The sequence below is a fragment of the Pyrgilauda ruficollis genome, unplaced genomic scaffold (assembly GCF_017590135.1).
Source record: "Pyrgilauda ruficollis isolate IOZ18807 unplaced genomic scaffold, ASM1759013v1 scaffold10, whole genome shotgun sequence".
NCBI classification, from domain to species: Eukaryota; Metazoa; Chordata; class Aves; order Passeriformes; family Passeridae; genus Pyrgilauda; species Pyrgilauda ruficollis.
Window position 1 is genome coordinate 13,678,309 of NW_024508101.1, and position 23,312 is coordinate 13,701,620.

The window sequence follows — 23,312 nt, forward strand, 5'->3', positions numbered from 1 at the left end:
CTCATTCTGCAAAGCCTTGTGTGATCCAATCTCCCAGTCAAGTGTGCCAGACACTCAGCCTCACCTTTACTATTGCACTTCTCCAGGTTTTATGTATTTCAGAACTGCAAGGCAGTCTGCAGTGCCTTGGTTTTACACAACACAATATCATAGGAAGAGCATCAATAATTTATAGTAGCCTTAAGTTTATATGACCAGCAAAACCAAAAGATCACCGTTTTCACAGGACTTTTGTCTGCATATTAAGGGGACACTGTCAAGCAGATAAGATAAAAACTAACAGGTTTTTACCTATTCTTATTTTTACAGAATTAAATGGAGTTTTTATTTGATGCTTTGAACATCTCTGAAATAACTTTTTAAAGGCACAAAATTAATAAATAAAACTTTATTCTGTCAGACTAGCCTAAGAGACCCACCCTCCAGTGACACAGACATAGAAGAAATTTATCAGTCTTTCTTCATGGACCCTAAAGCAAAGCATTAAGTTTGGTTTCAGATTGTTCCTACTATTATTAAACTTTAATATGAGTTAAAGCAATTAATTGTTGTTTTAAACATGCATCTATTTTGAAATTTAGATTAAAGATATTAAAATTCTGCTTAAGGCTGCTATCTGACTTTTGATTATTAATGAGCTATGTAATATATGTTGCCAATTGGTTTTGTTGAAGAGTATCTGATAATTTAAAAAGTAACAATCTGCAAAGAATAACAGGAACAACCTTAAATATACTTTATTCCCTTCCTGCTCATTAGTCTCTCCCAAAAGTCTGATTATCATCATGGTCTTTAAACTTTGTCCTGCTAATTAAAATTTTAAGCTCTTCTGCACCTATGGGGGACCAAAATTCAGGAAAAGAGACCCTTCCACTGGCAGTGTCTGCCCTTCAAACTCTCAGGGTTCAGATCCAGGGATGTCTCACAGTGAAAGCATCCAGTCTGATAGAAAGCATGTTGCAACAGAATTAAAACTCAAATTGTACAGAGTCTTAGAGACCAGTTTTAACACATTGCATTTGCTAACAAGTAGGAAGCCCACAGTACAAATGGAGCACTGTGATTTGTACACTCATGATCAGACCACTGTGTTTGGCATTAGCTGCTATTTCTGACTACAGTCACAAGTGCATGGAGAACCATACAAGGATTCACAATCTTCTTTCAAAAAGCAGATGATAAAATGCAGCAAAGTCCTCTGTGCAAAACAAGGATATAGAACAGGAAATACAGATCAGGAAACACAACCAGCATACTCATGACACTGTGGTCCACACAGCTGAGCTATCTCCTCTGGGGCCTCATAATGTGCTATTTTTAATGTGAAACCCTTAGCATTTAAATAAGATAGCTGACACAAAAATACAAATAAATTCATTAGAAATGTACAATGGACTGGACAGTGCAGAGCGAGACCACGGGAGAGCGGGTAAACATTCACCCCGAACTCCACAGTTCACATCTCAACACCAGATCTCAAGAGATGGATCATTCCTTCACTTCTGCAGGCAAATAAAGCTGGCTTTAAACCAAGTAGCTCAGGCTCTATAGCTAAGCTCAGTATTAAATTCAAGCTGAATAAATAGTTTTGGAAGTCTGGAAAGCTGCTGTCCAGCTGCTGCAGCCTGGGCTGCGGGCAGCCGTGCTGGGAGCACAGCTCAGAGCAAGGACGGGGCTGCACAGAGCCAGGGCTGCTTCACGCCAGCAAAGGGCACAGCTCTGCCAGCCCCTGGGAAGATATCCTGGCTGCTTTGAAAGAAGGGCAATGGGAAAGAAAATGTACCAGCCTTGGATGGTTAGAGCAGTAAACCTCAAAAGGCTCATCTGGCTTTTTTCAAATTCCAAGTGTAGCAAGTGTAACACGTTTTACTCATTTACATAGCCCAGAATAAACATTCATTTCATTGTACTAAAAACAAATTTAGTCTGTTTGTTCATCATTCACTTCTGCACTTCATAAATGCATTATGAGAACTGAACAAAAAGGCTGCATTAGCTGCCACAGGATAGTTTTATCTTTTTTTCAATTATAGTTACCAGTTTCTCTTGCAAATCTACTTTTGAAAATGTGCCTGCATCATTCATATTGACAGTGTCCCTTTAAAACAAGGAATCAACCACTCAGTGTGGGGCCTTCTACTAAATATTATGTATATATAACTGAAAACATAAAAATCTAAAAAGGCTATTGCATATGTGAATTATTTATGCGTATGTTTGTAATACTTGGCTGTATTTTATAAAGTAAAGAAACTATTTTGCATTTTAGAATGGGAAATTATACTGGATACAGGTCTTTACTGGAGATTAAATTAGTGTCAAGTAATGAATGTAGTACCCAGAACAGGAGATGTGGTAATGCTTCTAACAGGAAATTATTTATCTGATTTAGAAAGGGACATTTTTATTACCTCAAAACATTTCAGATCTCATCAACCACTTCATTAGACTCTTTTCTGATATCTGCATTTCATTTCCTGGTGTTACATTTCTATTATCATTTCTCTGATAGATAAAAATGGGAAATGTTGGTTCCTTTTGTTCTTTGAATAATATACAACAAGTGTGAAACTCATACTTAATTCCTGTGGTGATGACCTAATTAAAGCATATCTTAAACTTACCTTGGGTTTGAATGCAATCAGTTTCAAAACCATTTCAACAGTGAACACTCCTGTGAAAACCATATTCATAATGTCCATGGCATCATTAAATAGCTTAGACTGTCCATAGTGCTGTGAATGAAAAATAAAACACTTACAAAAGTGAAGGCTTTAAAATGTGAAGTGAGAGCAAGGCAGCCTAAGACAAAGTTGACGAAAAGGCAGCATAGGAAAACATTTTCTAGTAAAATTTGTGAAGATTAGCTGAGTATCCCTGGTCAAGCATGGAACTGTTTAAATCTATCCTGTTTAGGCACTGAGCAGAACAAAACTGTCATTCCTCAACATCCTAAGGGAATCTCCAGAGAGAAACTTGTTCCCTCAAAAGAGGAATATTAGATAACAACATTTTCCCACGTTTTATATGCAAGGTTTTAAAATTACACAGGCTTGTGTCACACCTGCTTAGAAAGCCTGAAGTATGGTAGTCACAAAATAACAGTGTGTAGGAGGCATATTTTTAAGAGGACAGTGTATGCAACTGTACTGAAAAAAGCAGAATGATTTTGTAAACTGAATTCAAACCATGCTTTTTCTTAACAAAATCTGAAATATTAGGGAAAGAAGGAAATAACTAGAACATGTCACAGAAAAGTACTGTGATCAGAAGTGCTTTCTTTAAAATTCTACTTCATAAAAAAATACAGGTTGCCCTCATTTAAAGTCATTATAGCACCCATATCCTTCCCCTCAATTTATGTCAACAGCTTCAAGAGAGTTCCTGCTTTTCCTACCTGCATAGCCAAGCAAAGGGTGTTCAGCATGATGAGGACAAACATGATGTATTCAAATCCAGTAGAATTCACCACATACCAGAACTTGTACTGGTAAGGATTTTTTGGAATATATCTGCGGAGAGGACGAGCCTTCAGGGCATACTCTACACACTGCCGCTGAAAAGCAAACACAGCAAAAACTGTCAGATATAACCCAGCAGATCATCAACTGGGAATACAATCATTAAGTGAAAGCTGTTAAATGTAACACTCAAAATCTGTCTGTCTACTTGATTTAGGACCTTTTATTATTAAGCATTAATAAAGTGCAGAAGGAGCTCACCAATCCTTGCTCGATTATTTACAACTGTATCTAATCATATCCACATGCAAAAATCAAATAATGCTCATGGAAATTCTGGAGGGTTTTGCCTTTATACACTAATATGGATACAGTACATAGCAGGACTATTAAGTCATCTCTAAACCATGTTTTGTCTTTACTCCCTTGTCAACCACCAATGGGTCTGCCTAGCATAAAACCCTAGAATCAGCAAAATAAATACTGAGGAGGTGTTACTTCTAATAGCTCAGGTAAATTGCCCAACAAACTCACATATGTAGGAACAAAATGGATTCATCTTATAATCTATTAGTGCCCAAAATCTTCAGGGCTACTTGTGTCTGAATGATTTCTTACAGGCCCTGACTAACAGGGCACATGGTGCAGAAAGAAATCCTTGCTACAGTCTCATGATTGGCTTTCTTTAAACAAAATCAGCCAAAAATAACCAAAAAATTGCCACTTAGGAGTTTCTCAGTCAAAGGATTAAACAGTAAATGGGGACAGATTTTTGTAATTTTAACCTGAATATCACCAATGAATTTCTAAATAAATGGGGGTGAGAAGTGGAACATTTTGAAAACTTGAACTTTGGACACTTTCAGATTATTTGGAACACAAAATTATTTTCCAGTTCTTAGTGTAAAACCTGTCTCTGACTCAGGATAACCTGGCTGCATTCTTATTAATGTGACACCAAAAAAAACAAGATGCTAGTAAGCCAGCAAGCTTAGTAGACACCTTTCACAACAAAAACACTCATGGGTTGGGCTCACAGAAAGGTACAACAACCTGAATAACCAATTAAATAAATACTCAGATAGTAAAAAAAATTAATAAATACTGAGCTATGTGTTTGGTGCCCTCTTCTGCCCCAAAGCAGAAAGGAAGCTCTTCATGCATAAACAAAAAAAGCTACTTTCAAAACTTAAGAATTCATTATTTATTTTAACCTGATTTTTGTCCAGCTCACAGTTCTTGTACTCCTGTTCTCCCTGTTCTTGGAATGTAACAATCACAAAACCAACAAATATGTTCATCATAAAGAAAGCAATAATGATGATATAGATGATGAAAAAGATGGAGATCTCCACTCTATAGTTGTATACAGGTCCTACATTCTCGCCATTTGAATCAATGGCTTTGTACAGCAGCCTGAAAAACAAACAAAATTTTATCTTTATTACCATTAAAATGACAAAATAGTAAAATACGCAGACTCAGAGGACAGGTTTCAGAAATGGTCTGATGTTCACTGATATCTTCTTATATTTACTGATAGTGCTTGCAAGAATACAGAAGCCAGAAGAATCACAGCACATTTTGTCATATTTTTTTTTCTGAAAGCATTAAGTTAATGACCCAACTTTTGTATTTTTCATTTATTTATTTATTTCCCCAAATAAAATTTTCTCATTTAGGGAAATAGTGAGTGGCAGTTAGCACTTTCTAGATTTTCCTGAGTGTACTGCTGTCTGATTTTTTAGTAAAAGGTTTACTTGAAGGCCTAAAACTTTCAAATCAGCCTTATATAAGGGCCATTGGTGGATAGGCATCTAGAATTGTTACTTCCATTAGAGCTGAGGAGAAGATCCTTATAGCAAACGTAGCAAGACTGGGAATCAAACAATACAAAAAAGTTCACCTTTTCTTATTTTTCCTGAAATACTGGATAAATCCCCAGATTCAGGATAATAGGTTTCTTTATTTCCTCCCTTTTTACACCACCACTTAAAACTGATTTACTGCCCAAAAATGTCTGGTAAATGATAGTGAATTGTTCTGGAAAATGCAACTCTGGAAACAACGCTGTGCAAACACGGAGAACCCACTCACGCTGGCCAGCCTTCAAAGGTGGAGACTGTGAAAAGGGCCATCATAGCAGACAGGACATTATCAAAGTTGAAATCACTGTTTTGCCAGACCCTCTCTTTGACCATGGGACTGTCGACATCTCCGTCCTTATAAACGATGTAAATCCCTCTGTGGGAAAGAAACTGCCATTAGTGAAATGCTGAAGTGACCCCAGGGTGACTCAATGCACTATTCAAAGCTGTTTCTGACATTGCCTCCTCAGCTTTGGTTTATTTCCTTGCTAACCTGTGTTTTCTGGTGGGATTAAGATGACAATTCCAATTGACACAACCCTAAACAGCCTGACCCATGCACAGTGCCTGCCCCTGCACAGTTTGTTACTCAGAACAAACTGAGGCACACTCTTAGACCAAAGATCTCCTCACCGGCATTCCTCGGGGTTCTGTTTGGCCTCATCAGTGCACTTGTAGAATTTTCCCTACACATAAAAACAAAAAGCAATGACAAAATGCAGAATATGCAAAATAAATGCTTTTATACTATGACTGGCTCAGGACGGGACCAGCCCAGTCCCAGCAGCAAAGCATCAAGAATTCAGTTCAGCTTTTCTTTTCTTGATGGACTATAAGTTCTGAGAGTGTCTTACCTTAAACAGCTGCACCCCAATACAAGCAAACATGAATTGCAGCAGAGTTGTAACAATCATGATATTACCAATAGTTCTAATAGCCACAAAGACACATTGAACAACATGCTGGGAAGAGAGAAAAAAATAGGTTTCAATGCAATTTGTCACAGACCACGTATCATAAAAGTAATTTCTGCATTCTTTTTTAAAATTACTATTTTTCTGTTGCCAGCATTATACCTAACACTGTAATTTGACTTGTTTTCTAAATTTGTCTGCAAGTCTGTTGACACAGACCCATCAATATCAACTGACCAGAAATTACATAGGCACTGTGGATAAACAACTGAAATGCACGGACAGGTTGGCTCATCACAGTCCAAATCTGCTCTCAGTGGCAGCTCCTGCACACACAAACTGCAGCAACTGTGGGCAGAGCCTGGGCTGGCTAACACCAGACATGTTTAAGAATCAATAGCTGATTTCTTGCTTGGTGGACTTCTGCAGAAAATTTCTCTTGAGCAAGAATTTTTAACCTGAGGCAGGACTGGAGGATCAGGCCACCAGAAGTATAACTTAAAAATAAAAATAAACACCTTAAGTCCTTTTGCTCTGTTTATTGCCCTTAGAGGCCTCAAGACTCTTAAGACTCTGAGAATCTTCACAACTGAGATAGCACTTGATCTAGAAGAAAGGGAGAAAAAAAAACCATACTGTTACTGTTAAGGTAACTGATTGCATTACAGAATAACAATATCCTTGCAAATTCCTGAAATGGGAAATTTGGAAAAAAACCCTCCAACTAGAACTCTCAAGATATGTATACAAGGGGTTCTTTATTATTAGAAGATATTATCTATCTCATAAATACCATAAGAATCATTTTGATTTCTGGAGCAAATGTGGAATTAACAGCTTAGAAGCTCATCTAAGTCCATAATGGAGCAAAATATTCCCCACAGTATTTTCCACTGCTGACAAGCTCTTTTGAAGACACAGTGTAAATCCTGTAGACCAATGAATCCTTCAATTTCCAACTAACCTGAGATCAAAAGATCTCAAATGACTTTGATTCTCTCTATTTAAGTGGCTAGGACTGCATTTTGAGGAAATAAGAGTGCAGAGTGTTTTAAGGAGCACCACATGAAACTGAAAGTTTGTGCAGGAGGAGGTCTGGTACCAGCAGGGTTCAGAGTGGGCAGCAGCTGCCTGACACCCTGCCCTGCTCCCTTTGAGTCACTAAGGCTTTCACAGATAATTTTTAATATGGAAAAACCACCCAATGAATCAAGAAGTACATGTAGATTCTTTTACTGTGTTTAGTCTGACAAAACAAAACAAAAAAAACCTCTCCACTACCACTTACAAGCTGATTAAAGCACAGCTTCTCCCCCCTCAAACAGTCTAATTCCATACCCCACACATCAACACTGAAAGACCAAGCCCATAAAATCAGATTACAGGTGTGACAATGGCTCAAGAGAAGGGATTTAAACCTCCTGCAGCCCCAGGAAATCCCTGCTGAACCAATACCAATGTCATGGGGCTCCTCCTCGCTCTCCTGGCAATTGTGGAAAGTAGTAATTTGTTTCCAACCCATATTAGTAATGAATTACAACACTCCCCATGAGAAGCACTCCCTCTTGCCAGCCCATCCCTGAGCACTGGCACTGCACACCCACACACCGTGGGGGAACAAAAGGAGCTGGAACACTGATTTCAGTGTGAAACCCCAGAGCAAAAATAAACCATTCACGTTGTAAGCGTAGTACTTACTGAATCCCAAATGATACCAGAGAAACGCCCACAACCAGCAAATCCAGCAAATTAAAATAATTCCTGCAGAAGGACCCTTTATGAAGGAATGCTCCAAAAGCTGTCATCTAAAAATAGAATTGTTACACACTTAGTCTGTATTTCAATTCATTCAAATTCACATTTAGGCTGTTTACAAGACACTTGCCTGGAATGTGAATGCATACAATACTATCTCACTTTCTAAAATCCTTTGAGATACAAAACAATCCCTCTACATGTATTAAATCTTTCATTCAAATCAGGAAAATTCTGCTCAAGCAATATCAACAAATATGCTAATTGTTTCTCATGTCAACAAATGTTTAATTTGTGTAAGAACAGATGAGGCTGAGCTGATTACCCTGAATTAATTTGGCCCCTGTTAGAAAAATTTCTACAAAAAAACCATTTGAGATTTCCATGTTTACTACACTGTAGGGTCCAAATTCTGCCTCCTAATTACTCATACTCTCTTAAGAACCGAAGGAGCTGAAATTGTACTCCAAATACCTGAGAGCCAAAGCTGGTCCAGAAGCAGGACAAGGCTGTCCTAAGGCAGCACTACAATCCTATTTAGCTCTGGCTTATGGCAGACATGAGTGGCTATCTTGGAATAACCTGATAACCAAGAGATGGTTTGTATTCTGTGTAATCAGAGGTCCCTAAATTTTGCTGTTCTGTTGGAAATATCAAACATTGCTCTTCCTTTTGGACATTCTCTAATTTTTTTTGTTTTCTGTCCCTATATTTAAATGAAAAAAGCTTACAGAGTGGATCGTGTGTGCATCATTTGCAGGTTTCCTTAAGAGCCAGTGATAGAGGCTCCATTAATTACGGCTGCAGCAGGCAGATGGTTTTGGGTATCACAAAGCTGCATTTGACTCCTAAATCCATGAATTAGACTTCCTACCATAACTGTAAGTACCAGTTAAAAAATGCACAGAGGAATCCAATTAAACCATTAGATGCACAGACTCACCAGCTGAGGAGAATATTGCACAAGTCTCCTCATAGTTATGGATTAAGTCTGAAACACTGAAACTAAAAACTCATAACAAAAACAAGGATACCTCTGAAAAACACCTCGTAGTCAGCTCTGTCACATGAGTCTAATTTCTTCAGCCTCAAGACCCTCTTACAGAGCCTGAAAACTGAGCTATTCCTTGTTTTCCACAGGTAAGAAAATTTGATGCCATCTAGCGAACATCCCATGCTGACTGTGCATTTTAATCCCTTTACTCTCTAGTCTGTTCCTGGAGGAGTAGGGAAGAGATTTTATTTCCCTTCCCCTCACAGCAGGTTACTACAGCTTTCAAGACAGTTCCCAAAGTAGAGCAGAGCTACAGGCAATGGGCAGCTCAGTGCACTGCATCCCTGTTCAGACTGCAGACATTTCCAGGCCTTCTGATGGCAAACCACCACCACCAGAAAGGCTGGACCTCTGCAAAGGAAAGATGTATTTTTTGGGAAGCAAAAATTAATTAATCTCCTTATTCTGTTGTTAAACCCACTTTTTGGTCATCAAAATAATAAATATTCCCAAAAGCTAGAAAAATAAAAATGCTAAAGCTTTAACCTATGCCAATGGCATGAGACATATAGTATAGTTACACTATAAAATTACCATTAAATTACTTACAGCTGTACAGAGCACACCTAAACTCATCAAAATCAGTGGGAGTTGAGCACAAAAACAGCCCTGAATATCAAACTAACATCTATCTACAACTACCATTACACTGTATATGATGAGAGCAGCACACAGAGTTTCGGGTACTACATGAAATATAATGTCAGGTATTCACCTATAAAAATTAGGTGAATAACTGACATTAAAGTGCAGGTGAGGTACAAATCTCCCCATCTTCACATGGAGACTGATATTTCAATCACCACAAATCCCAGTGGAAGAATTTGCTACAACTCTCTAGTAAGTTTAAATGGTGTGGGATCAGCACAGTAGGGGGAGGTAGAAAGCACAGATCCCTAACCTGACCTTTGCTCAGATGTTTTCACCTTTCCCAAGTTGTCCAAACAGCATGATAAACTGCATTTCAGTGGCATGCAGGGAGAATTCTCAAATGATTTAAAGTGATGTTGCAGCTTTTCTGCTATTCACATCCTCATTCATACCCTCAACACTGTGCAATGTGGAAATCCTTTTTTGAGAGCAGTAAGAGCACAGGGAGACTTCTTACATGCTGAGAGTTATTCTGGTTTAATGCTTGCTTTTGTACAACTTTCTTCACTACAGGTGATAATATTGCCACTGCTTATCCTAATTTCAGGTTTGTTTTTGTTTTGGGTTTTTTTTTTGGGGGGGGGTTGCTTGTTTGTGTTGTTGTTGTTTTGTTTGTTTGTTTTGGTTTTGGTTTGGTTTTTTGGTTTTTTTTTTTTTTTTCCTGGAAATTAAGGAATATTATCGTTCCTGCAGGTCTAGCTTTGAATTTTCTCCTTGCAGAGCACTCTCCTTCTGCACAGCTGGGACACTGTGGGAAGCACAGCAGAGGACATGGAGGCCCCAGGCACAAGCAAGCAAAGCCAGAGTCTCAGATGTGTTAGCAAAGCAGGCACGGTGTCTGTGTCAGCTCCTGACTGTCCAGCACATCTGTGTGCTAAGTTTATTTTCCTTTACATGTGAGTGCACTACAGAGCTTCCTGGAGAAACCACAGTCAGAAGCATCAACATTTTTGGTTGTGATGTAGCTTCTTGTTTCCTTGTCATCTTCACAATTCCAGATTCCAGCAGCCCAAGCTCCAGAGTTCCTGCTTCCCTTGGATAACTCATAAATTGCTCAGTGCCAAAATCTCTTGCAGTTTGCAGGCATGTTGCTTTTCTTAACACAGCCAGTTATGCCTCTTTATCCTGCCCTTTCTAATTCCTCTGCCTCCTAGAGAAACACAAATGGAACTGCAGGAGCTGAGAACCTGCTGCTCAGAGCATGTGGAAGTTTACTGCCTCTCTTCTGCCACAGATACAATGGTAAAATATTTTTATGGCTTCTCAAATTCAGAGTTGGGAGCTAGCCTGATTTAATGCTACAGCTCTCTTCAATGCTCTGTTCTCTCCTTTAGTTTGGCCTTCTCTAGCAGCAAAACCCCTGGATATTTATTTTAGTGTGCTACAAATAAGAATAATCAATTCTATAGCAAGCTTCTCCCTGCTGAAAATGTGAAATAAGGGGATAAACATTAAGCCTGGGAGAAAATTCACAAGCATAAAAATAGTCTATTACTTACAGAACAGCTTATCTTGTAAACAGCCCAAATATTGCACCAATTAGTAATAATCAAATTGCGTTGTGAAGAGTATGCACAGCAATATGAGCAAAAGCTGGGAGAAGAGATCTTGTTAAGCTTAATCCTCAACTGGAAATGCATAGTTTAGGTACAGATTCTTAGTGTGCCAGCAATTTTTAAGTGTATAAATCAGGGTTACTCAACCAAAAACTTGAGGTGAGAATAAGCACAGCATGAAACATTTATGAATCATGTGTGAATATCTGAAAAAACATTTTGCCAATTTCCAATGAAAAATTTTACTTCCTTGTCCAGCACTTTGTTTCATGTGAATACAATTTTTGGTTATTTATCTTCTTTACCACAGTAAATCTTGTACATTGAAAATCTGAGTAACCCCAATAGATATCCTTAATAATCAGTACACAAACTATACATTAAAATGCCAAATTTTGGCTCATGCATGGGTAATACATTTAAGCAAGCATAATTATGCCTGTCTGTGAATTTAAATGTATGCCCAAAATAAATGCAAAGTATTTTAGTGTATAGATAGATAAATGCAAGATATCTTGCAAGTCCTATTGCAAGAAAATAGTTATCTACTATTTTAGCTCTGTGGATATAGTTTAGCAAAATAAATGAGAAATTACATGCTCCCTCCTTATAAGACTGATTTTCTCTTTCAGAAATGCCAGAGCAAGGAGAAGGAAAAGCTCATGCGCAGTGATTTATTTTTCCCTTTTCTGACAACTGTAAGTTTAAAAAGGGCAAAAAATGAATTATTAAACTGATGTAATGATAAAAAATCAGCTTCTTCATGCACCCAATGGTAAAAAAATAACCAATCAAAACTATGAGGAACTGTCAAATAAAAAAATCCTCTAGTTTAAAAAAGTTTAGCTTTGATAGCTTAGAGAAAAGGCAAAGAACACTTCAAGGGCCTTTTCTTGGCAGGTGACACACAAGGAAAATCCTTTTAAACAAGCTTCCTTTAAAAACCTGTTACCTTCAAAATGATCTCAAATGTAAACATACTAGTGAAGACATAATCTGCATACCCTAGGATCTGGAAGGTAAACAAAAAGTTACAAACATTATTGCTAAAGCTGCTTTTGGGCTAACAAGGATCAATTAACAATGCATTACCTTTAACAGGATTTCAACAGTAAAGATGGCTGTGAAAGCATAGTCAAAGTAACCAAGTATCTGCAAGGTATAATACGTGCCACAGTAAGAAATCCATCTCTTAATAATTTTCACAACTTAGACCACATACACAACACCTGAATTAATCTAAGTAGATAGGTGGAGACAGAGTAGTTTAAAATTCCAGCTAATGTGCAACCATTTTTGTTTGCTTAAAAATTGAACAGACGCCACTGTGCTCAGGTATTAGATTTCACTCCTCAATAATTGACAGAACCCAATAGGCAACAATTTCTTTGAATTCAGACTTTTCCTCTACCAGCTTTCACAGATACTTTCTTCAGCATTTAGCAGAGATACAGAATCTTAAACAAATAATAAATACTTATTAATAATGTCTGTGTTTTTTACCAAAGTATTGCATCACAAAATAAAACTTCAGTGGCTGCTTCTAGAGTGCAGATCACCCCACATTCTGCTACATTATATTGCTCCTGTACAGGCTTGTGCAGAGTGTCACAAAGCAAATTAATGAATAACTATTCACTTAAAATCAACACCACAACCCCTTTTCCTTGAAGTGGGAAGATGCAGCAGTGACTTATTTGTAGGAAATCTAAAAGAACCCACAAGAGTTGCAGAGTAATATGAAGTTTCTAAGAGGATTGTGGCTGTGGGATTGCCCTCACTGCTGTCAACAGGACAAGAACAAGTATTTCAGAACCACCCAGAGCTGTGGCCACATCACTAACACCTAGATCAGTGAACTGCAGGAGGCTGAGGGTTTAGTCTCAAGGATCCAGCAATCCACCTAACCAAGAGTTGTGCACTGAAAAATCCTTCCTGCAGTTCAGCAACTAACCAAGTGGGAAGGAGAAATAAAAAGACAACACACAAAGAAATAAGAACAAATAATTTTTTGCCCATATTCCGTTGAATATCCCATCCTTCTGTCCCTTGGTGTGGCTGAAAAAATAGGCAAATGTTAAAGCCATATGACAACGATTAATGAGTAACAAATTCACCCCAGACTTAAAATAAAATAGAAAAAATATTTAAAGGCATTTCAGCTTACAAAGTTTCATTCTGTTGCTGACCTGGCTGATGGAGGGAATGTGAACCCTCAAGGCAGTAAAAAGAAAATTATGCTGGCCTGGGGCATATGAGAATACTTACATTCAGAGGGCAACACCTCTCTGAAATCTCTCACTTTGTCTGTGTCCCAAACAGAAATAATCTTTTCAGTTACCACCACTTTCCACTTACATTTTCCTAATGCTCCTCTAGTTAAAAATACAATTATCAGCCCTTGAAGTCATTTCCATAATAACAATTTCAGTATTCTCCACCAGCTCTCTCTTTTTCCTACCCATTAGTGTGATTTATTTATAGGATTACATTGGTCCAGCCTTGTAGATAGGGGAAGTACACTGCTCTGCTGAATAGTGCATGAAGAGTGTCTTTGTGCTTTGGCCTCTCTTTACCTCTGGAGAAAGTTTTATCTTTTTGGTTTTTACTAAATTTACTGGAAAAGTGTTCAGAGAATGCCAAAGCCAAAAGAAGAATTTCAGAGGTTGCACCAACACCACCAAGAACCAGAGAGATACAACCTCTGCAGCCTCAGCAGGGCCACCTGTCCTGCAGGATGCAGAAGAGTTTCTCTGACTCTTTGACCATCTCTACAAATCACTTTGTACCAAAAACAGGAGAGGGGTGGAAGTTCTGTCAAAGCATCCCCAAAGTCCCCATTGACCACTACCCAGCTGCACCATCTCAGCTATTTCCTACCTAACCCAAAGCAAACCCAACTCACAAGAATGTGAGACTCTTGCTACACAGCTGAACCAAGTGCAACAAGGCTAAAAAAGTCCATGGTCATGGACTCTCCATGGAGAGTGGATTTATTTTAGTTTCTCTGTCTGATAATTGTGCTTTTGAGTAACAGTTAAGTCTTCCACTAGATTAAGCACTTAAAATGTGCTTAAACAAATTCAAGAATTTGTTTTGGGAGAACACAGGTGTTTAGTACCCACATAAAATACAATTTTATTGATTAACAGAGACACATTACTGAAATTAATGCTTTTTAGGCTAAAATGGCATTTTTCTATGAGTCAAGGCAAGAGCTGGGAATGCTCTGATCCTCCTCTTACATGTGTGTTTAGAGGAAAGTGAGATTTGTTTCGTTTCTGATGCAGCCAGTCAAGAATCCAAATATCTTTGAGTCCAACGTGGGGATAACTCAAACCCCTCAGAGTGGCCACACGAGCTTCCCTGAGAGAGGAGGTAACACCCTCCTGAGTCCCTACACTCACTAACAGAGGGATCATCCAAGTGCCCCAAGGCCACATAACAGAGCCACTGAAGAGAGGACACATCAGAGTCTGTTGCAAACATGATAAACAGTGATAACTTTAACTGGCATTTATAAATCAGCATCAAACACTGTGAGGCAGTAAGAGTGATTCAGGAATTGCACACCAGGTACTCCAGCTGCAAAGCAGGAAAAAATATGAAAATTATAGATATTCTATTTAGCTTGAGAATATTTTATCCTGATATATTTATAGTCACAGAAAAAGCATTATGTAAATAATAAATACTTCTAATACTCCTGATGTTCCATCAATAAAGTCAATTTAAAGATACAGGCTTCTTAGAGCAAAAGGAATATAAATGCATAGCTTGAAAAACAAGAAGGAATGTTTTTTAACATGAAAATTAAAAACCAGGCACTAGGCCAAAGGATTGTATCTGTGAGGGTATATTTATCTTCAGACAAAAATGAAAGGCTTACATTATTTCGAAAAGAGTGGCTGCGAATTGGATCTTCTGCTGCTAAGGAAACACTGCTCAGCATGATGAAGACAAGGATGAGATTGGTAAAGATGTGGTGATTGATAAGTCTGTGGCATCCCACTCGAATTCTAAAGAGGAGATACAGAAATACACCACTTTTGCACACAGAATTTAGCAGATGGTTAATACACAACATGTTTTCTGTTACTCTGCCAGCGCTGATGGAACAGAGCAACAATCAGCAGCTAGAAGCAATAAAACTCCTGAAGCCATCGCTCTGATTCCTTAGAACGTAAATAAATTCAAAATCCAATTCACCCCTAGTGAAGGTGCACTTAAAGCTCTCTGGGAGGGGTTGGTTTCTATTGGGTTATGAACACCACAAGTTCCAGTGCTTGTGGCACTGTGCACATGCAATCACAGGTCAGAAAGATAAAGGCTAGATAATAAATCATTTCAGATCCCCAGTTCAATTTGATTCTCACTGAAGTTGTCAAAATTACCCATCTTGAGAGATGCAGCTTAGGCTGCAGATCTCCTTGTGCTACTTAGGACTCAAATCAGAATCTCCATGAAGATTTTCTTACAGAATCACAGGAGAAGTGGGTGTGGAAGGCTCCACATGACGTGAAGTGTAACTGTGCATGTGCTTAGAGTCACTGAGCCCAAAGGAATCACAAATACAGAGCAGGTCTGGGATTAAACTGACAAAAAGGCAGGATCAGGTTCATAACTAACACTGAAGTTGTCTAAATTCTGATGAAGACTCAGAAGGTTCTTGGCTAAAATTTTTTCTCCTTTTATTAAGTTGATGATTGGAGTGTGGTGTATCTTAGTTAAGCAAATTGGCCATTTCAGACCAAGAATACATAGTGTTAGCTGAAGCCGAAAGTAATTTGAAATGTTCAACAAACTTAATGATTTTGCATCCAAAACATTTTATCTTGATCTTCTTCTAAACATGATGGCCTCTATCACTGAAAGGCAGCATTCTCCCATGCCAAATAAATATTAAGTAAGGACTTCTACTGACTAGTCCAGCTTGATGTCTTCACCAGGGTAGAACTCCAAATGCTCTGGAGTTGGACTAAAGTGGTGAAAGATTCCACTGCCTCCCCAAAATCCAACTATTACTAGTTCTTGATTTTTTGAAATAATTTGTCTTTATCTTTGATGCTTGTTTGAATCTGGGAAATGCTGTTACCTTAAGAGGAACATGTGCAACCTTTCTCCTGCTTTTCTCTTTTTCTGGTTTCTCCTCCACAAAGGTTACTAGGGTTACTAGAAATTCTGTCTCATGCAGATGTTCAGATCTTTTCTATTCAGTGACTATCATAGTACATAGATAAAACACCTCAAAGGCTACTTTGCAGACATGTGAGAACTCAGACTACATGTACAAAATGCTATTCTCTTCAACAGTGGGAAGAAAAATAACATATTTTTCAAATTCTTCTCATTTACCAAGTCAATCAGAAAATTTTAGGAGGGAATCCAATCTCTTTGCTGTTGAAGACACTAGATTTCTACTCCTGGTCTCCCTAGAAGGAGGTCTGTTACTTCACTGCTACACCTTGATGTCCAAACCAATATTTTTCAAATCATATTTACGGGTTGGTGCTGCTGAAGATGAAGAAGGCACTCCCTTCAGGGATAGGTGTTATCTTCTCCTTCATGTTGAGTTCTGATATCCTACGGGGACGTGGGCCTGCTGGTACTTCTGGCTCATCCTCCTCATCTTCTTCATCTTCACCTACTTTAGATTAAACATTCTTTTTACTATAAACTAAAAAATGTCAAGGTTTAGTTCATAACAATACAAAAGCACAGCTTGTATGAGAATACACATGGCTTATAGGAAATATACATTCATAGCATGACTCTAAAAAACCTATAAACCAATATGTGAACATCCAAATATTGTCACAAGCTCTGACACAAGGTGTTGTGCATATGTGGGTGTGTGTAGGAGTGCATTAACAGGCTTTGAGGTCCTGAGCAGCCTCACCTGGGGACTCCTCTGGAGTCCCAGTTCAGCTCAGCCCTGGCAGCCTGTCCATGCCTGAGCTGAGTGCTGAGCTCTGGGCACTGGGTGAGCACCGTGTGCTCAAAATTCAGGACAGGTTTCTGTGCCATGCATCCAGACAATCAGGCAGAACTGATTTTCAGATAAGTATGTTCGCTGAGCCAAGAAAAAAATGACCAAACATCATCAGCCCCGGAATGTCCACTTTTGCCAAATGTTTCAGAGAAGTTTAGAATTTGCTCTCCCATCGAGATAGTGTTACCAAAACAGTCCTGAGGCTCACAATATTAACTGTCAAATGCTGCTTGTACTGCCTAGGAAGCTGCAGAAAAAGATAATGCTTAGGCCCACTTATCCACTGATAAGAGAGCACAACTTCACTGGCTTCAAAGGAATTGATTTAAAGTTCACCAAGAGGAAGTTTAGGATATTTTAGCAAACACAGTTAAATCTGTTTCTAGCTAGTATTCACATACCTGGTACATCACAGGGGGGATAGGGATCTTTATCCTCTTCCTCTCCTTCTCCATATTCACCAATTGTCACCTACGGCATTGAAAGGGATGCACAGGAAGAAAAATAAATTTTAATATAGAGTACAAAGGCCACAGAAAGCAAACCAAATAAGTCTCTGAAGTCAGAGAAATGAGTTTTCTGAAGCAGAGTAACTGAGAACATAGGAGAGCTGATGTTTTAGAACTTATTTTTCAAAAATTATTTTTCTATAGTATCCATATTTCTCTGGCTGTGTAAATCACAATAAGAATAGAAATAACACACTTCAATAAGATCTACCAAGAATGTTTGAACATCCTAAGAGTTTATCATTCACTGATCTCATTGGACTTACAAGCAAAACACCTACAGAGATCCTAAGAATAAAATCACATTTTTCTAACATTAATTATTTTGTTCTCTCAGGATTTCCTGGAACCAAAAGGATTTTTCTGGTTTAAGAGACACTGTGAGGATGCAAAGCATCAGAACTAAGTTTTCTTCGTCTGGAAAAAAATGTAGGGATGATGGGCTCATACAAAGAATTGTACAATGCACAATACAAAGTATTCCCTGGCAAAATCAGTAAAATTGTTTCTTAGAAAAGAGACAGGTTTTAGGATAAACACCTTACTATCCTTGGGCTTCTTTTGGTCACCTTCTGACTTCTCAGTTTTTTTATTTTCCAGGCTCTCCTTTCTATAAAACAATACAGTAACAATTACAAAGCATGCCATGTAAAGACAGACAATTTTAAGTGAACTATACCAATTCTATGAAAAGCTGAAAGCCTTATAATAAAATACTTCAAATATTTTGTACAACTGTAGATGTCAGAGCAATAAAATCTACTGCATTTGAATGCAATGATCCATTTAAAATATTATTATTTTGAATATAATTCCAGAGGCTAATCCCTAAAACATTCAATGCATGATCATTACTCCTTTCTAGAGGGATAAACTGTGCCCTTGGACTCATGCAAACAACTTTCATTGACTTCAACAGGCTTGCACTGATTTCAAAAGAAGGTTTTCTACTTGTCTATATAAGGCTTAGAGAACTGATTCCACAGGGAGCTGTGCACTGGCAACAACAGATAAATTCTTGTGCTAATTGCACAATAAATCCTACTGTTGCAATGTTTAAATATCAGTTGGTTTATCATTACATTCTTAATTCACCCCAATTACTACCCAAATTTTTATCTAAAATTATACTGTTTGTCTATTATTTTAGTGTCTAGACAAACCCTTTTTTTTTTCCCCTGAGTCCAGCACATTTTGAAGTTGGTAAAGACATTCATATAAAAAAAAGCCTCATGGAAGAATTCAGTACCCTCCTTCTTCCCCCTCCTGCTGGTTCAACATGCCCATCTATTTTACCTCGCATTCTTTTTCCTTTCCTTTTCTTCAGCTTCTTCTTTCTGAGCTGTATTTAGACTTTCAGCATCTGCCAAGTTATCCACAGCAATGGCCAAGAAGACATTTAGCAAGATATCTATTTCAAATCATTTTAAGGACATTATGCCTTACCACACTTGTGTGGTTTATTATCAGCATAAACACTGACAATGTGAGAGATATAAAACACATGTTCCCAACCTACAGCGTGGAGGATTGTGATGCTGGAGTGTAGTGCAAATAACACCCATTTAATGGATCAGACTGATACTGGCTGTAAAATGAGCAGGGATCCATTAGGGTCACAGGTTTTAAAATAGCAGAATGCTTGAGGTATTTTTTTAAATAAATGAAATTCAACTTCACACTAGCCTGAGCAAGTCCAAATATGAAATTGTCTATTATATGTGAAGACTGCTCAGGCATTTTGAAAAATTCATTTTTATAATGCACTGTCTTTCATGTCTACAACAATCAAACTCAGTTCTTCAGTCCATATCAGTTAACCACAAATACTGATACAAATACCATATAGTGCAGAAAATACAATGTTTTTGCCCTTTCATCACCTCCTGACCTTTTAAGAACTTCTGAGAGTGGCAGAAGTTTGTTTCTACATGGGGCCAAGGAAGCATTTCCAGATCACTGAAGGCAGGGAAGGGGAATGTTGCAGACTTTGTCCCAGGGTGTGTGCCCTGGTCCCTGCCCTGCAGAGGGTCCCTGGCTCACCCTCAGCCCGTGCCAGAGCTCCAGCCCTGCACTGCCAGCCATCACAAACTGCTCCCAAAGAAGGAAGGAAGAAAGAAAACATTCTCTGCTTTCTGCCGTGGTGGTGGCCAGAGAGGGCCTGGAGATCACTGCCTGGTTCCTCAGGAACAAGGGAAGGTCTCTTTTCAGGACTCGGCACGTGCAGAGAGCCCTTGCCCGTGACCATTTCCCCCCTCCCACAGGGATTTTGTGGATGCCCCTGGCACACAGCCCCACTCAGAGATGTTTCCACCCAGGGTAAAGGATACAGTTACCACAGATGAAGAGGATAATGAAATATATACAGACAATCATGCCTGAGGATGAGGGACCACCGTATGCCATTATGCCATCATACATGACAGCATTCCAGTCTTCCCCTGTTAGGATCTAAGGAGCAGATTTTAGATTAGTAGCAACTCAGCATCAAAAGTGAACAGAGAAATACATTTCCTCTGACCACACAACACAACTAACCTTCTGTATGCATAAAGCAATACCATGTTCTTTTCACACACTGTTTTAAAATTCCCATTTAAATCTCTCTTGAAAGCTTGGGTTTAACTCTAACAGCTTTTATTTTATGCTATGCATTTATATGACTGAACTTCAAAGGCAAAAATAATGAAAATTAAATTCTATTGAAATTTTATTGATCTTGGCATGCCAAAGTAAGAGCCCTGGTTTTCAGTAATGCCACTTACGTAGCAATGTCAAAAAATGTCCATCACTTAAAAATAAAGTCAGTATATGTTTTAAGGTTCCTTTTTTCTTCTTTTTTTAAATACTGGCCAGAAAACTGTACTACAATAAAAATTCTGAGTATTGCAATGCAGGCTTTAGGGACACTTCATATATTTCTTCAAAATTATCAGTTCCATCCTGAGAAAACATGTAACACTCATTCTCTTTCCAAGTAATTAAATGGTTGTTTAAGAAAATTAAATGCACACCATTTTCTAAAATTCATTTTTGTAGAGCTAAACATATCCAACTAATTTTCATTGCTGGTCAGCACCCAACAGGTTGGTTACTCCTGAATGCCTTCTAAAACTGAAGGAATCTCCATTCCTTTGAAAATGAGACAGCCTAAAATCTGAATAAAATTTAACTCAGCTGAACTGGAAAGTAAAGCCCTAAGTTTTTGTAGGGGCAATGTCAAGTCAAATGTGAACACTTTTCCCTATAAGGAAATTTCTCATTAGTATTTCCTTATCTTGAAATTAAATGGAAAGATTTTCTGCTTGCTCTGGGCAGCCACCAGATGAGAGTTCCACCCAAGTGACAGGAAGTTGACACCAAGGTGAATCCTGCAGGGTCAGCTTTAACTCTCACCTACAATGGCTGAAACCAAATACTGTGGTAATGTACACAGCCAAGTGTGAAAATGGCGAGCAAGATGAAACCAAATAGCCTAATGCCAGCATCCAAATCAGGAAAAATTAGTTTTAAAAAAGCATCACAAATGAGTGAAAAGTAAACTCTAAGTATGTCCCTACCATTTCACTAGTAGCAGACAAGTCTGCCTTAAGATTTTAATAAAACCTGTTCTCTAAAGAAATTAATGCTTATTTTTGTTATAGTGATATGACCCCAATGTAAATATGCACTCTGCAAAGACTTATTATTTTTCTCTTGCTGGAGAATAGCTGAAATGTTACACAGCTAATGAAATTAAAGAAAATAATTTGATCAAAATAAATATAACGCTCCACCTCTTCTTCTAGTCATGTGTTTGATGGACAAAGGAGATTTAACTCTGTGAAGTAACACACAGCTATGTTGCATAGATAAATCAAAGAAGATATGAAACGAATGGTACAAATGGTGCAAAGTTACCAGAGTACTGAATTTAATGAGCAGAATGCTACTTAAAGTAAACTGAATAAATAGTATTCATGATTTCATTTTCAGGCAACATGATCACTTAAACAGTTTTGTTGATCAAAGGTAAAATGTCTCATACGGGATGAAAGAAAGTTACCTGGAATACAGTTAAAAGGGCTTGTGGAAAATTATCGAAGGTGCTCCGTTTTGTTTGAGTTTCATCAAAATTAAATTTGCCTCCAAACAGCTGCATTCCAAGCAACGAGAAGATTATGATGAAGAGGAAAAGCAGAAGCAACAGTGAAGCAATGGACTTCATTGAGTTTAACAAGGATGCTACCAAGTTGCTCAGGGATGCCCAGTGCCTATAAATTAAAATGCGTGTGTTAACACACACCAAAAAACCCCAAACAAAACAGTAAAAGAGCAGTGCATGATGAAGTATTACAAAACAATTGCTGATCACTCTTCAGCTATCCTTAGAATTAGCAGTATTAGATAATCTTACCTTGTTACTTTAAAAATACGCAGGAGACGAACACAGCGAAACACTGAAATTCCAAGGGGTGACATAATTTCCAACTCCACCAAAATGGTTTCAACAATGCCACCACAAACAACGAAGCAATCAAAGCGGTTAAAGAGAGAAACAAAATAGGCCTGTAGGCCCAAGCTGTACATCTTTACTAACATTTCACAGGTGAATAAAGCCAGAAGAACTTTATTTGCGATATCTGGAACAAAATATTAAAGAAAAAAAGATTCTGAATTGCCTCATAGATTCCATTTTTACTTTAACATATTAGTACCATACTTTCTATATGAGTTTGCAGCTTTTTGCTTAAAAAGGAAGCACTGCTTTTTTTTTTATGTCTGATTGTATTTGATGCTTAAGTGGCAAAAGTTACACAAGGATGTAAAGCTTCCTGCCAGCTATAAACTATTCATCTTTCCAATCTGTTGTGCAGTTCATGGTTCCTCAGCTCACAGCTTGAGTCCACACTGTAACTTAAGCAACCAGCCCACAGCAAGTCCTGCTGTGCCAGTTCCCACTTCCTCCTCATCTTTCAAGCACAGTTTTATGATAAAAGTACAGTTATTTACAATTTAGCATTGTCAGGTCTGTGCTGCTGCATTACTCAGCTGTGTTACAGCTATGGAAATCAAAGACCACATTCAGTCATTTCTTTTATCTCCCTCTGGCTGGGCTGAATATCCTTCAGACAGCAAACAACAAAATGGCAAAGTACAAAAGTAGCCACTGATAGGACACAACTACCCATAGTCAAGACCAGGACAAATAATTTTTGACTGTACCTTGGATCTGGGTCAGCCAGTCAGGTTGATTGTAATGCTCTGATGAGATAGTTAACGTGTTCAAAAAGACCAAGACAATAACAAGCCAATAAAATGTGACAGATTTTACTGCAGCCCTACATTTTCTTCTGTTAAAGCGGTTCCAACGACGCCAGCGTCGACTGAAAGTTCAAATAAAAATAAATTTATTATTATATGGAAAACACATATGAGCCTAAGAAGAGTGTGGTTTTCTTCTCCATTGAAAATAAGTTCAATTGTGTGTGTGTGAGCAGGTGTATTTTCAAAAATATGTTTATAATACTTCAATAACTATGTAAATCATTACTATTTGCAGATTAGGGAAT

General features: G+C 38.1%; 1 protein-coding gene across 1 annotated transcript in view; it reads right to left on the reverse strand.

The window, feature by feature from the left end:
* Positions 1-23,312, reverse strand: part of CACNA1D (calcium voltage-gated channel subunit alpha1 D) — a 171,051-nt gene that overhangs the window by 45,517 nt on the left and 102,222 nt on the right. The window contains exons 13-30 of the mRNA XM_041461251.1: positions 22,966-23,126; positions 22,157-22,382; positions 21,806-22,013; positions 20,091-20,211; positions 19,057-19,171; positions 18,301-18,370; positions 17,653-17,722; positions 16,762-16,906; positions 15,149-15,278; positions 12,212-12,271; positions 7,942-8,048; positions 6,762-6,849; positions 6,184-6,291; positions 5,963-6,015; positions 5,559-5,705; positions 4,676-4,877; positions 3,398-3,556; positions 2,625-2,735 (exon numbers count right to left, since the gene is read on the reverse strand). Of these exons, the coding sequence (XP_041317185.1) occupies positions 2,625-2,735; positions 3,398-3,556; positions 4,676-4,877; positions 5,559-5,705; positions 5,963-6,015; positions 6,184-6,291; positions 6,762-6,849; positions 7,942-8,048; positions 12,212-12,271; positions 15,149-15,278; positions 16,762-16,906; positions 17,653-17,722; positions 18,301-18,370; positions 19,057-19,171; positions 20,091-20,211; positions 21,806-22,013; positions 22,157-22,382; positions 22,966-23,126 (2,281 nt within the window). The remainder of the gene's footprint in view (positions 1-2,624; positions 2,736-3,397; positions 3,557-4,675; positions 4,878-5,558; positions 5,706-5,962; positions 6,016-6,183; positions 6,292-6,761; positions 6,850-7,941; positions 8,049-12,211; positions 12,272-15,148; positions 15,279-16,761; positions 16,907-17,652; positions 17,723-18,300; positions 18,371-19,056; positions 19,172-20,090; positions 20,212-21,805; positions 22,014-22,156; positions 22,383-22,965; positions 23,127-23,312) is intronic.